Source organism: Anopheles funestus, chromosome 3RL (genome assembly GCF_943734845.2).
Source record: "Anopheles funestus chromosome 3RL, idAnoFuneDA-416_04, whole genome shotgun sequence".
Classification (NCBI taxonomy): domain Eukaryota; kingdom Metazoa; phylum Arthropoda; class Insecta; order Diptera; family Culicidae; genus Anopheles; species Anopheles funestus.
In genome coordinates, this window is record NC_064599.1 from 59,494,707 (window position 1) to 59,509,116 (window position 14,410).

Genomic DNA, 14,410 nt, shown 5'->3' on the forward strand with positions numbered 1-14,410 from the left:
CAGTTGCCAACTTCATTAGAGCTTGTGTTCGCGCGTGCATCAAGATAGTGCCACAGTCGAATCTAATCTCTAATTCATCGTAATTACACTTTCTTATCAGGTACTGTACACCTGTGCCAAGTCAGCTAATTATGCTTCGTTAATATGGAAGGCGTAGCATGGTTGTGATGTTGTTGATAATTACTGCTTTGCTATCAAATTTGAAGACAGTACTTAATCTTTGCCTGGGGGTGGTTTTACCTATTGCTATAACCATATTCCAAAAATGCGTGAAACTAAATGTCATTTAATTACTAGAAAAAGTAAATCACATCTTGTCCTTAACTTCACATGCGCAGTAGTACTTCCTTCTTCCGCCTACAGTAGGGCTAAGAATTATTTTGAAGATGGCTCGCCATCTCGTAGTTTTAATAATATTTTCTTGGCACGCCTGGAGTTATGCAACATAATTTCTCCTATCGCGTATTAGACTACAATGCGTTGGATATTAGTAGTCCCATTGAGTTTGCTGATCTGAACTGAAAAAAAAAATCTTAATATTGTCCAATTCGATAGAATTGTGATCGAGAAACATCAACCGAAAGATGGCGACATTTGTGTTCCCTATAAAAGCGATTGCAAGGTATTTAGACATTCATTTATTTCTCCATGTTCTGCCTTGTAGGTGCGGATAATGAAAATGCTCGATCATCCGAACATCGTGAAGCTGTTTCAGGTGATCGAAACGGAAAAGACGCTCTACCTGGTGATGGAGTACGCGTCCGGTGGCGAAGTGTTCGACTATCTGGTTGCCCACGGCAAGATGAAGGAAAAGGAGGCACGCGCCAAGTTCCGACAGATCGTGTCCGCCGTACAGTACTGCCATCAGAAGCGAATTATACACAGGTAAGGGATCGTTGATACTTGCGTCACATCGTTTGCACGTACCGTTCACACACAACCCTTGCTTCACCCGTTTGCAGAGATTTGAAAGCGGAAAACCTGCTGCTCGATAGTGAGATGAACATTAAGATAGCGGACTTTGGTTTCTCGAATGAGTTCACGCCCGGTTCGAAGCTGGACACGTTCTGCGGTTCGCCCCCGTACGCTGCGCCCGAACTGTTCCAAGGCCGCAAGTACGATGGTCCGGAGGTGGATGTGTGGTCGCTTGGCGTCATTCTCTACACTCTGGTCAGCGGTTCACTGCCATTCGATGGCGCCACCCTGAAGGAGCTGCGCGAGCGCGTCCTGCGGGGCAAGTACCGGTAAGTATGGGTTGATGTCGAGGATGTCGCATTCCGTACGCGCATCCCAGCGACAATCATGCGCGTTGCAACAGCAAAGCAAATGGTGTTTGAAAACTTTAAAACGATTCCTAAACATCAACCATCTTCCATTGCACGACGCTCGTAATGGCTGTTAACGCCGGGCAGCATTCCCTTCTACATGTCTACCGACTGTGAGGTCCTGCTGAAGAAGTTCCTCGTCCTCAACCCATCGAAGCGCGCCAACCTCGAAACGATCATGAAGGACAAGTGGATGAACATGGGCTATGAGGACGATGAGCTGAAGCCGTACGTCGAACCGTTGCCCGATCTTAAAGATCAGAAACGGATAGGTAAGACGGGTACTGTATGCTCCACTAACTACTCAACTTGTACACTTTGCTGTGGCGTGTTGTTGTTGTTGTTGATGTTTGTCATTTGTCGTTTTGTTGTTCTTTCTTCTGAAATCTCTTTCATGTACATTCGACCATTAGTTTTATTCGTTTTCGAACGTTTTAGTGACGTTCAGTTTTGCGATGCAGAATCGCTGCGTTCGTTCAAGAAATTTGATTTCCGTCACATGTATTTTGTTAAGCAGAAAACGCCATGTTTTGTGTTACATTTAATGCATTTGACGGATGAAATTAGGTTTTAATTTTTAGTCAAATTTCCGGTCGTCCATCGACATTCATTCTTAATATGTGTGACCTGTACAAAACGAGATAATTCATGCTGCTAGATGATAGCGAGATAATTCATGGTGTATATTATACACGTAATTTTGTATCCTTGCCATTTTTCATATAAACAACGGTTCGTGCTTTGCAAATATTGTTTTGAGATGGTCCCGAAATAGGTTTTTGTGAATTTTTGCGGTACCACTTAAATGCAACAAATTTATCCAGCTTGTATCTTTTTCATCGCATAACGCTGTACTATCTTATCAGCGCACCATTTCATGTGTGCACACATACATCAAATCATGCATTTTTTTAAGAGATTCGTTATATCGGGGTAGTTTTTTTTAACAACATATAATGGCAAAAATATATCTGCCATGCGTCGTTTCTTGGACATTTTGATTCGTTGCAATTTTTGTATCCTCACGCAATCACGATCACCGCGTGCAAGCAGTTGAATAACAAACTTTCTCACAATCGAACATACACCTGGTTCGATCTTTTACGTCCACTTTAGTTTGCACAATTCTTTCTAAATTTCAATACACTGTGATAATTATGTACTGTTTTGTAAAATTAGTGAAAAAATGTTTTATAAATTCTTCAGCAATTGAAATCACATTTTATTTTATTTTTAAATCATACACCTTTCTTTTGTTTGTTTACCGCTTCCTTGTTCTAACAGGAAAAAATTAAAGAGTTCTATGCTATTGTGTTTGTCTTATACTGCCTTCATCTTGGCCGTACGCGAATTATCTCGTTTTGCTTGTGATGTCTCCGAGAGTAGAATTTCAGTAACTTGGTATTCTTTCATTACCATCGTATATGGTAATATAAAGAACAGCTCCAGATCGGATGTACAACATTACATACCATCTTCAAAATATTCGAAAATTTATTATTAAGATTTTACATTTTTTTCTCCAATTACATTGAAGTAGTTAATTCTTATCTTCTTATGTGCATGTGTTTTGCTGTTCTCGTAGATTTAAAAATGTTGATCGCCTTGAAATGCTTACCACGTCATTCAATCGCTCCCGAATAGTAAAGCGAAGATTATTCTCATTCCATAAGTATAGTTCCTGTTTCAATTTTACATGAAAATTTTATTTTTCAAACATTAAAAATATAAAATAATGGACCGTTGTACGATTTCGATTGACACGATGAAGAATAGAATAAAATAAAAATAAATTTGTGTGACATTATTTCCCGCAATCGTTCATTTGTGCAATGTACGCGTAAAGAACTTTTGCAGAAACATTGCAATCGTGTGATTTTGGTTTTGACTTTTTCTTTACATGCATTGTTGTGGAATGTTGTTTTTTTCTATACACGTTGCGTTATATATTTTTGGTTTTGATGTTTTTATGAGTAATTCAAACAGATGCGATTGACTGAAGATATATGAATCTGAAGAGAACCAAACGTCAGTGCGCCCAACTCAACACGTTCAAATTGGCCGAAGTAATTTTGTCTCATTCATATCCTTCACTCGAGTGCTACTAATAATTTTCCTACTTTCCCCACACAAAAAATGAATAAAATAACAATTCCCCAGTAACGTAAATAGTGTATGTCTAACATAAATATATGTGTTCAACTGTCTGTTTCGCATACGCATCCTATAATGATTTTTTCTGCTTTCTTTCTTTCTCTTGTTTCTCGTTTCATTTGATTTTTCATCATACCAATATTGTCCGTGCCCTGCGCTGCCCATAAACCTGCTGCGATCTGTCGCACAATGCTCTAACAACGATCCATGTGCACCTCTGTATGTGTGTGCACGCGCGCGCGGGCGTCCGTGTGTATCTGTTGGGCGTGCCGGGCCCGATGGAACCGATGCAATACTGTGGCGTTGTAATCTGCACACTTCAATATTCGGATTTCGCTTGCGATTTGTCAAACAAATCAAAACGGAAAACCAAATAATACTATTTAAAACACCAAATCACACATCACTAAACCTTCTTCCTGGCCAAAAAACGAAACCTCACACATACGTGCGTGCAGAAGCGCTAGTCGCGATGGGCTACAATAGGCAAGATATTGAAGATTCATTGGCAAACACCATGTACGATGACGTATTCGCCACTTATCTACTGCTCGGAAGAAAAAGCACCGACGTAAGTTTGGGTTTTTACGTTCTTTTTCATGTTACGTTACGTTTTTCCTGTAATTTCGTTACCCCTTTCTTCGCCAACTCGTTTCTATCAGGAAGAAATCTACTCTCCTTACTTTCTAGAGCACCTGCTCTAGGAGCAAACCATTTAAATATGGAGCTACTTTCGTTGTTTTCATAATACGACTTGATTCCTTCCTCTTTCCTTTCCTAGTTTGTGCTGTTACTTTCTAAATCCTTTACCTCCTTGCTGTCCTCAACGTTTTGTGCGGTATTGTCTCAATTTAAATTTCATCCTTATTTAGTTAGGTTTCATAATAAACCGTTCACATTGTGCTGATCAAACTATCCTTCTTTCTGTTGCCAGCATTTTTTTCTACTTTTGTTTCATTAGTTTTATGCCTTCCTTTTTTGTCTTACACTTCACGAAACAAAATGCACATTCACAGATAAATTCTCTTTCTTTTCAATGTTTATCTTCACCTCAAAAGCTGTATTTAAAGCTATTTAATTTGATTACAATAACTCATGCAACATTTATTGCGGATACAGCTGATTTGTGTTTTGCGTTTTTTTATCATTTCTTGAGCCGTTTCAATCGCGTAGTTGAACGTGCAGTTATTTTACAGTTCTTTTCGTCTGTCTTTGTTCTACTTTTTCTTGTCTATTCAATTTTTCTTTACTATTCCTTCCTTTCTTAGTTTCGCTTCTCGCCGCTAATCTTACGAATACCAGCACCACGTAGCAATAAAAATTCAACCAATCTCCCATTTGGTTTTCATTTTCGAGGCTCATCAACTTTCAATTATATAATATTTTAATTTGCAAAAGTATAGCCCATCATAATTCAGTACAATGTGTATAGAAGGGTCAGATAAACAAGTCGTGTACAAATTCACCGGCGTTGGAATGTTTCCGTTTGGAAGGTTATATTTGTTCGGTTTTAATAATTCAATCCAAAAAGGGAAAAATGGAAAACACCAAACAGCTTGCTCTTAAATTATAAATTACAACGCTACAACGCGCAAACCATATATTCGTGCATAGAACGATACCGCATTTGATGGAACGTGAGCCTTCGCGCAAAGCGCAAGCTACATCGATTCGAAAACGGTTGAGAAGATGGCGTATCTCACATGAGCACATGATAAGAAGAACCACGGTCGCACATTCATCCATCTTACAATACACACAATGCCAAAAAGAGTACGGCGATGTGTATTAGATTGCTGCACTGCGCCGTCATCGCTTGGGTGTGATAAATATTTGCACTTGCTGTGTGCGGACACTCACAGCAGCATCTCGTTACGGCGACACTGTGTCCTTCCGCGCAACGACCGATCATGGAACCGGTCGGATGTGGGCACACTTATAGGCAGAGCAATAAATTCCAATTAATGAAACGGGCAGTCAGACGCGCACCTAAGCCAAACAACAACCCCCTAGCTCAAGGTTCCCGGGACGGGCTGTCGTGTGGATATTGCCATCGGTCTCTGATGATACGACGCTCACGTGTCTGGTCCATATGTGAGATTGAAGAGCATCAACGTCACGAAAATAGAATAAGCGTACCAAGCGCACTTAATTTTTCTTCCGATAATTCGTTCAGAGTTTCATTCCGGCGCCGGTGAACAGAACCACTTCTACTATCTCCAAATAAGTTCCACCTTGAAACGTAACTGAGAGTGTTTAAAAAATGAGAAATTAGGATCATAATGGCAGAATATTTGTTTTTGTACGTCCGTACTCTACTCATCCCTTGTAGCATTATTTCATCCTGCATCGCATAATGATGCAAATGAGAAGAAAAAAAACACACACACACTAATGGATTAATTTCTTCTCTTTTTGCATTTTGCGATGGCTGTTCAATGTAACAGTCCGAGTCGGACGGCTCCCGGTCCGGATCGTCCCTGTCGTTACGTAACATTGCTGGCAACGAGGGTGCCGCAGCCGGTAACTCCCAGGTGCAAAGCCCAACGCATCGCGGCGTGCATCGAAGCATATCCGCGTCCAGCACCAAACCAAGCCGGCGAGCCTCCAGCGGTGGCGAAACTCTGCGTAAGTATTGTGCTTGGTTTATGATAGTCACACACATACACCACCTGCGAAAAGGGTTTTCTTAGCAACGAGAGCTATAATTGATCCGGCAGAGCTTGAAGTAGTGTTGCAGTGTACCACGACTAACAGTCGCAACTGTCACTGACGAAAAATAACCCTTCCGGTTGATCCTTGAGTCATTGTGCCATTCTGTCATATCAGAGTGTTCACTGCATGGTTACATATTCTCTACTAACACCCTGCATTCCATGTATGTCCCCGGGGCGAGAGAGTGTTTGCGAGCGACCCGGGGCTCGACGGTATTGCCATGAAAAATTTAGAAATCTTCCAACGCTTCATTACAGGCGTTGGTCCAACGACGGCCGTGGCCGCAGCCGCAGCTGCCGCCGCTGTCGGAGCCGGTGGTGGTGGGGTGGGCGGCGGCGGTGGTGGTGGTGTCGTCGGCAATATTGCATCAACGGGTGGCACTGGTACGGTGGTCGGCGGCGGTACCGGCGGAGGCGGTACGGCCGGTGTCACCGGGAACAGTGTTCACGCAGGAGCGAACAGCAACCACAGTTCAGGCACTGGCGGTAGTGGCGGCGGTGCATCTGAAAGAACATCGATGTAAGTATTGTGTATAGGATAAGAGACAAAAAGAAATGTAACATATTGATTCTGTATACCTTCCAATTTGCAGAAGCAGTAATTTCAAGCGTCAAAATACAATCGACTCGGCGACGATCAAGGAAAATACGGCACGGTTGGCCGCACAGAATCAGCGACCGGCATCGAGCATAACTAAACCGATTACCTCGGTAGACAACTGTAAGTGGAATTGTTTTACTGTTTTTTTTTGTGCAATAGAATAGAATTTACTAACATTACCATTTTCTGCTATGTACCCACTGCGTTTCAAACACCTGCAGCATCGATCTCCAGCCCGGCGAAAGCGCGTACTACCAGCAGCAGTACGAGTACCAAGTATGACCCGAGCAACGGCTCCCGGACAGTAGGCCCCAGTGCCGGCCTAATGCCCAGACGGTCCACGACGCTGTACGAGAAGACATCGTCCACAGAAAAGACAAACTCCACCACGGATCCAACGTAAGTGTGTTCGGCGATGTCAACGATGGCGGGGTCTGAACAATGGGCCCCGTAAAACACCACTCACGACGCGGTTTAGCTTTGCTCAGAAATCGCTACCCCTCCCCCCTTTCACTGCTCGAATATCCTGCATCGTTCTTTCGTCGGTTGATATTTTTCCGTGCAGCAAAACTGGAGTTAAAATGAAGGACTCTCTCATTCTCCAGGTTCCAGTTATCGGTTTTTTTTCGTGTCCCGGTGTCTTACCGATCTCAAACAGTTATCTGTTTCCTTCTCATCTTTTCTCTCAGTTATAACCTCTTAAAGGGGCCTGTACGTGTGTGTTTCGAGTTTCAACTGTTTCTCCCAAAGATTCGTTTTTTCACAAATTCTGAAAAGCTGCAACTACCAAAAACCTTTGTGTTTTGATTTTCATCTGTCCCTTCGGTCTCCCTAGACGTTCGCCAAATGGGATCTTAAAAAGGATTAAATTGTTGTTGATTTTATTTCATGCGTGCGTACTCAACAGAAATGGTATCGAATTAAGTTTGAAATCTTTAGCTAGGATAGAATATTTCCAGGATTTTCGTTCGTTCATTGTTTAACTTCTCTCCTTTTTTGTAGTGAATCGAGTTTGCGCTCCTGTCGTGAAAAAGTATTTTATTCTTTTCCAATTGTTAGATAGAAGAAAGGTTATTATTACACACAAAACAACAAAATACTGTACAAACTTTGCTTTGTCTGGTTGCCTCTACCCAGTTACCGTTTGAGGGGTTTTTTTGCTTTGTTCGTTCTGGTTGTTTTTTTTTCGTTTTTGTGTGTTAGCATTATGATTTATTACATTTCCCTGGAATTAGAATACATCCACCATTAGCCGTGTTTCCACATTTATTGGCTCATTAAAAAGGGGATTTCAAGTATCATAATTGAAAAATTTAACTAAATTCGCCCTTAATCCTGATATACATTTGTTTTCTCTGTTTTTTTTATTCTCTGTGTCCTGCATATACAATCGGCAACACGACATCTCTTCTCTTTCTCTCTCTCTCTTTCTCTCTTTCTTTACATTACGCTTGCTTTCATCGTACACATAAATCTGTAAACCGTACTTGACGGTATATTGTACGCTGTAACTAATACTCCAAATTTTGGGGTGCGGGGGTGCGAAACCAATATTACCCCCTATATACTCACCTTCCTCTGGTATATAGTAGCAACAGTTTCGTCGCACCAATACCCGAATTCAACCGTGGGAACTCGGCATCGGCGGCTACTAGTGGTGCCGGTAGTGGCGGCGGTGGCGGTGGTGGTGGGGTCGCCAACAGTGGTAGCGCTAACATCACCGGCACGGGAACTACCGGTACCACAACCGGAAGCACTACCGGCACCACCGGCGGCACTACTGCCGGCAGTGGTGGTGTAAACGTTGGTGGTACGGGTGGTGGCAACGGTGGCGGTGGTGGTAGCGTTGGAGGAGGCGGTGGTGGTGGCGGCACCGGTAAGGGACATGTTAAGAGTGCATCCGTCTCCAGTCCCGGTCCGTCAGCCGACAGTACTACCAATAGTGCCGCCACAAACGATCCCCTCAGACAAAGGTATAAAACACAATGTTCTCTAGAGTTGTTGTTTCGTTGTTTTGTTCCATGTTTTTTTTTCATTTGAGTTTAATTTAATTTTGTTGTTTGATTACTGTTGTTTGCTCGTTTTTCGCTGACTTCTCGAAAAACTAGCGGCGCACTGTAAGATATTTTTCTTTTACATTACTCTACCGAACCAATGATCCGTTTTCGGGTTTTCTTAGTTTTTGTCATAAGATGTGCCTATTCATTTACACTCTTGTTTTTTTTCATGATGTGTTTTTGTTTATTTCATCATCAAAATTTTTCTTTCCCATTACGTACACTCTATGTAACATTTGTATTTTGTTTTGAAACATTTCTTACATTTGTTTACATATTTTTGCATAACTAAAACAAAACTTACTTGAAACTATTGTCCACTTCCTTCTACATATTTTCCTCCTACCTATCCATTGAGCCGGGAAACACGAAGTTGCAAAACTATATGTGTGTTTTATCATGTTGTGCTTTCCAGTTTTTTTTCTATTTTTTTATTTGTTTTGTTTGATACATTACTGTTTCTTTATTATTCTCTCTTACGCTTTCTCCGGACTGTGTACGTTCTGCGAAAGTTTTGTGTTCAACATGCCGAGTGGCGCAAAGAAGTTTATAATTTGTGTACCAATGGTTATGTTTTCCTTGTTAATTTTGCTCTAAAATTCGCTATGTTTCATGTGCACTTTGATACTTCTGTATTATTGGAATTGCTTCGTTTTTTTTCGTTTGAAATATATCACTCATCAATGTTTCATCCTTTTGTTTGAGTTTCAAATTATCCCTACATAACTGAATTGTACGAACGAAAGATATCGTGTTATCATCTTCATTATCTTCAATATCTCTTTTTTTCATCTAAAACATAATCTCTCGCTCTCTCCCTCTCTCTTACCGTCACACCCGGTTCGGAACTTGCTGGTGCCACACTGTACCGTGCAATGTGTAAAAACAATTCTTAAATAAACACCTGACCCCGCGCGACACAACCGTCTATCGGCTGTTCGGGCGATGGTGAATTTTGGTTTGTTTTTGTCTTATCCTCGCCCACAACTGCAACACATTCGCGTGGGCCATACTTTTGCCCTTGTTCGCGTTTTGACATTGCAACCACAATAATGATGGACACAACACCGCGTGGATCGTTGGGCTTGTATTTCCCGCCAAAAACGAATGCAATGATACTGAATGGTTCAAACCTTTCGTACTCGCATACTCGGTATCAAACCACACAACTTTTCGGTGAGTCACTACTGCCCACAAACAAATTCGTTGGGTGAATTAATTTTTTTTGGGGATAATTTTACGCCATTCCGTTGTTTTGTTACCGTCTTTCGTTTGTTTTACGTAATGGTTTACAAAACTTTTGGGTTGTAAATGTTTCGTTTTGATCTTAAATTTTTTATCTCTTTTCGCTACAATATATTCTCATCTCGTACGTACAGTTTTTCGTTAGTTTCTTTATCTACCTTTCGTCATAGTGTATACACTGTCGCGCGCTATCTATCTAGTTCTGCTTCTTACCTTCGATTCGATACCTGTCTTCTGTCGAATTGTTTTCGCTCATACGCTGGCATTTATTGATAGCTTGTGCACATCCATTCCATTTTGCTACCCCTCTACACGCATATTGTTTTCCTACGTTAGTTTGTATTAAATTTCATCGAAACTTATTTCTCTTCTTACACTTTTTGCTTAAATTGTTTGGCGTCTTCTTCTAATGGATGGATTGTTCGATGGTTCTGTTTTACCTTCCAATTATTATTTTTTTTTCTTTTGCATGAGAATGTAGCTTCATGTCCGGTTTGGACGCGGACAGCTTTGGGCAATAAATTATATCATTTATATGCATTTAGTGAGAAGTATGTCCTTTTACGTATTCACACGTCATCACAATGTAATTGATGCCGTCCGTGCGTCCTTCGGCAGGAAGGACCCTAATAGCCCTCGCCAAGAGGTCCGTTTGACATGAAACCTATGAATAGTTTCAGAACTTTGAATCGATTCTTTGTACCCATTCAAAGATGATCAGACCAAGAAAGGTCAGAAGACCCCAGTCGTAAGCCAAAAACAAGAAGCGGTACGCCTTTGAATATGAAGGGAAAATCTAGTGTTCTCCCATCGTAGAAGGATACATCCCTGCTTCAGAAAATAGAAGAAGAAGAAGATGATGACGTACGCCGGGACTAAAATTGTACCATCGTCAGATTGGGTAATGAGAGTCGCCCTTGGTCTTGCAAGTTGGCCTTTCTATGTCCAACTTATAAGCTATTTATAGCCGCGCACCGTCCATCGTTCCGTACCGTTTAGGCAAACGTGATCGCAAATGGCTTAGAACGCTAGTACGCTCGGTTGATGTCTTCCAGCTCCAGTATTGACGTGTGAATGCGGCTTCATCGATTACTGTAGAGCATGTACACAAAAAGAATAAGACACATTTGATTGAATGTTTATTTTATGTTAAGTTCCGTTCGTGTACAGTACCACCATAGAAATCGTTCTTGTGCATGCTAGAATTGTTTGTATATAAACACGTTATCACTATAATATTGTTCTTAATGAACGATTTCGTTCGAATAGTGATTCCCTTTCCACACTTCCTTGCTCCATTTACCAACCGCAACCGATCCAACAAATGGTCCACGTGTCTCTTTGCATTCTAAACGGCTCCCGGTAAATCCTAAGGCTCCGTAGTATTGCATGGAAAGTTACCACAACCATTCAAAATATAAACATGGTCTTCATTTTAAAATCCAAATCCTACGTGTGTTGCAATTTGCGGCAGCATTAAGAAAATGTATATTCTGCGGTAACGAGCGATAAATTGACACACGATGTGTGAGTCCTTGTTTGTCGGTATGGTCAATTGTTATGGCACGATGTTTAATATTGTGCCGCTTTTGCGACAAGGAAGAAAGGAAATCCTTTTTTTCGTTGTATAATTTGTCCATGTTTGTGAGTTTTAACTTTTCTTCACCTGGCCCGGGTTTTCCACAACGGTCCTTACTCGCTTCTCCGTGTTTTGGTTTGGTTTTGAATCGTTCGCTGAGTTTATGCTTTCCATACCGGTTGTTTGCGTTTGTTATGAATCTTCCTTGGATATTTTTTTTCCTTATCACAACGTTTTCTTTTATTTTGTCTCCCAGTTTTGTTTTGTTCCCGTACGAAAATGTTCGATTATTTCATGTTTTATTTATTTTCTTTTTCTTTTCATGTTCCCGTCCGTAATGTATCGAAACTTTATGGCTTCGATCATGTTTCCGTTTCCTGTGACCGTTGTGTCGTGTGTGTGTGTCCCGTTTTCATACCCGTGACCATCTGCGTCACGATTGATCCGTACTTCGAAATGGCCGTGTCAACGTGTTTTGACGTCCAACCATGATGTTGTCTGCGATTTTGTATCCCGTTTTGTTTGAAACTTCTTTCCGTTATTACTCTACCCGACATCAACACCCACAATTCCCCCCTCGTACATTGATTTGGTGGTTTAAATTTAAATTGTTTTGTGCGTGTGTGCCATTTTTACCGACGATTTCACGCGTTCGGATGTCTTCGGCTGCATAAAATGAAACCGCTCAACACAACACATACATACCCCTCTTTTGCGAACTCATGCCATTCCCGAACGATGAAATATTCTTATTTCATGACCTTCCCCGCCACAAAAAACACACATGGAAATATCCTCACCTTCCACTTCACATACTGTTCAAATTTCTACATTATTACTATATCTATATATGCAAACACAAATACAAACCCTTTACCACCTTTACACACTTTCAAACAAAACCACTTACACAGCATGGTGAATCGCAATAGTCTTACACCAGCCGTTAATTCTTCCAGACAACCGGTTGCATTTCCCAGGAATGTTCCATCGCGATCGACTTTCCATTCGGGTAAGTGTGTAGCGTGTAGCGTGCGTTCGTGCCCCAGGAGACTGTTTACTATTAACAACCCAGCTTTTTCTTGCCTTCCCGGTTTCACTACTTCCCCCGTTTTTGTATACCGTTTCGCTGTGTACCCGCTCTGCATCTGTGTATCCCGGAATACCTTTCGTCTGCTACCGAAACCAGACGAACCGATGTTGCATTACTTTAGAATTCCGTTCAGTTTCCGTAGATACATGTGGATGCTAAAATAGTGCTATCTTACCTTCTATCGTGCAAAACTTAGCAAACACATTTAGCAAAACGATCCCATCGGTGCGCAAAGCATCCCTTAAAAACCGGTAGCGGAATAAAATCATTGTTGAACATAGTCAATTTTAATCCTTCCTCTATCGGTGGAATCACTTAAATGTCTTCTTTAATGTGCATTTACTATCCCTACTGTTCACATCATTATTAAACTACTGTAAATCGCTTCTAGTCTACTGTACGTTTTGATCTTTCAGTTTTTTTAAATTATAAATTGGTTGATTTGTTTTGTTTTACAAAATTTGGTTTTATTTTCATGCAAAAATTAATAAAATAGTACAAATTATTGCATTTCAAAACTAAACAATTCTAAATTGTGAAACTCATTTATGGTGGGAAGGGGATGAAACGCTGGTGAAAAAAGAGGGAGGGCAAAAAGTGTTATTAGTGGACATTTCTCTCACACACAAGCTCGTTTTTGTGCGTAGACGTAAATACTAATGTTTTCCACCTATTTTCATGTCATACCGGACAACGATAAACGATGCGCTCTGTAGGACAAACCAGATCCCGAAACAGCACGGTATACGCCGGAACGGGCGGCAATGTCGGTGATTCGCCACACTCTGGCAAGACTTTCTTGCAAAGACTTACTACCAGATTTAGCAAACGGTAAGTACCCGAAAACTGCGTTCTTTCTCTTGTCTGGTGCATCTCTTTCCCCAGCCTGTGTGTGTGTGTCTCTCTCTCTCTGTCTCTCTTTCTATCTCTTTTTCTATCTCCTATCTGTCACTTGCACTTTCCTATCCACTTTCCCTAATTTTGTTTCATGTGTTTTTAACTTTTGGAACAGTCTGTCGCTTTTTACCGTATCTCTGTTGTTCACTAAGTATATGTTTCTTTTCTATCTGATTTTCCTTTCTGGTTTCCCATTTCTGTTATCTGTTCGTATTTAATCAAATTGTTCTGCTTCTAGTGTCCCACGTATTGCTTTAGTAATTTATACCCGTTGTTAAGCTAATTATGGTGATTTTTGCTAACATTTTCGCCGCTTTATTCATATGTTTTTTTAATATATGGTGGGTTTGTATCAATGTACGGATTACTCACTTTCATATCATCAAAGTATTCCCTGCTTTAGCGATTCTTTCCTTAATTAATCAATGAAAAGCTTAACAAATCTTCAATTATTGTAGGTTAGTTTTCAAATGAACGAATGACTGATACAAATTACACTCTCACACACGCTTTTATGCAATTAACATGTAAACGTGTGGTGCACAAGAAAGTCCAAACATGTCAAATAAGTTCTGTATGTTCTTTATTAGCTCACTCTATAATATCCAAAACGGATGATTGTATTCGTGTGTTGTCTGAGATTCCGTGTGGTTATGTTGTTGATATATTGATCGTTACTGTTGCGTGATGTGTTTATATGTTTGCTCTTGACAACTGGTTAAGTAGTAGTTACATTAAAAAGGGG

At 40.8% G+C, this 14,410-nt stretch overlaps 1 protein-coding gene across 22 annotated transcripts in view; it reads left to right on the forward strand.

The window, feature by feature from the left end:
- LOC125768337 (MAP/microtubule affinity-regulating kinase 3-like) overlaps window positions 1-14,410 on the forward strand; it is a 59,275-nt gene that overhangs the window by 32,248 nt on the left and 12,617 nt on the right. For 14 of the 22 annotated variants that reach the window (XM_049435805.1, XM_049435814.1, XM_049435817.1 and 11 more), the window contains 11 exons: window positions 665-885; window positions 963-1,244; window positions 1,413-1,606; window positions 3,938-4,050; window positions 5,927-6,107; window positions 6,428-6,713; window positions 6,787-6,914; window positions 7,016-7,193; window positions 8,384-8,767; window positions 12,590-12,687; window positions 13,485-13,599. In XM_049435805.1, coding sequence (XP_049291762.1) covers window positions 665-885; window positions 963-1,244; window positions 1,413-1,606; window positions 3,938-4,050; window positions 5,927-6,107; window positions 6,428-6,713; window positions 6,787-6,914; window positions 7,016-7,193; window positions 8,384-8,767; window positions 12,590-12,687; window positions 13,485-13,599 — 2,180 coding nt within the window. The remainder of the gene's footprint in view (window positions 1-664; window positions 886-962; window positions 1,245-1,412; window positions 1,607-3,937; window positions 4,051-5,926; window positions 6,108-6,427; window positions 6,714-6,786; window positions 6,915-7,015; window positions 7,194-8,383; window positions 8,768-12,589; window positions 12,688-13,484; window positions 13,600-14,410) is intronic. The other 8 variants (XM_049435813.1, XM_049435827.1, XM_049435816.1 and 5 more) reach the window with 7 other exon arrangements.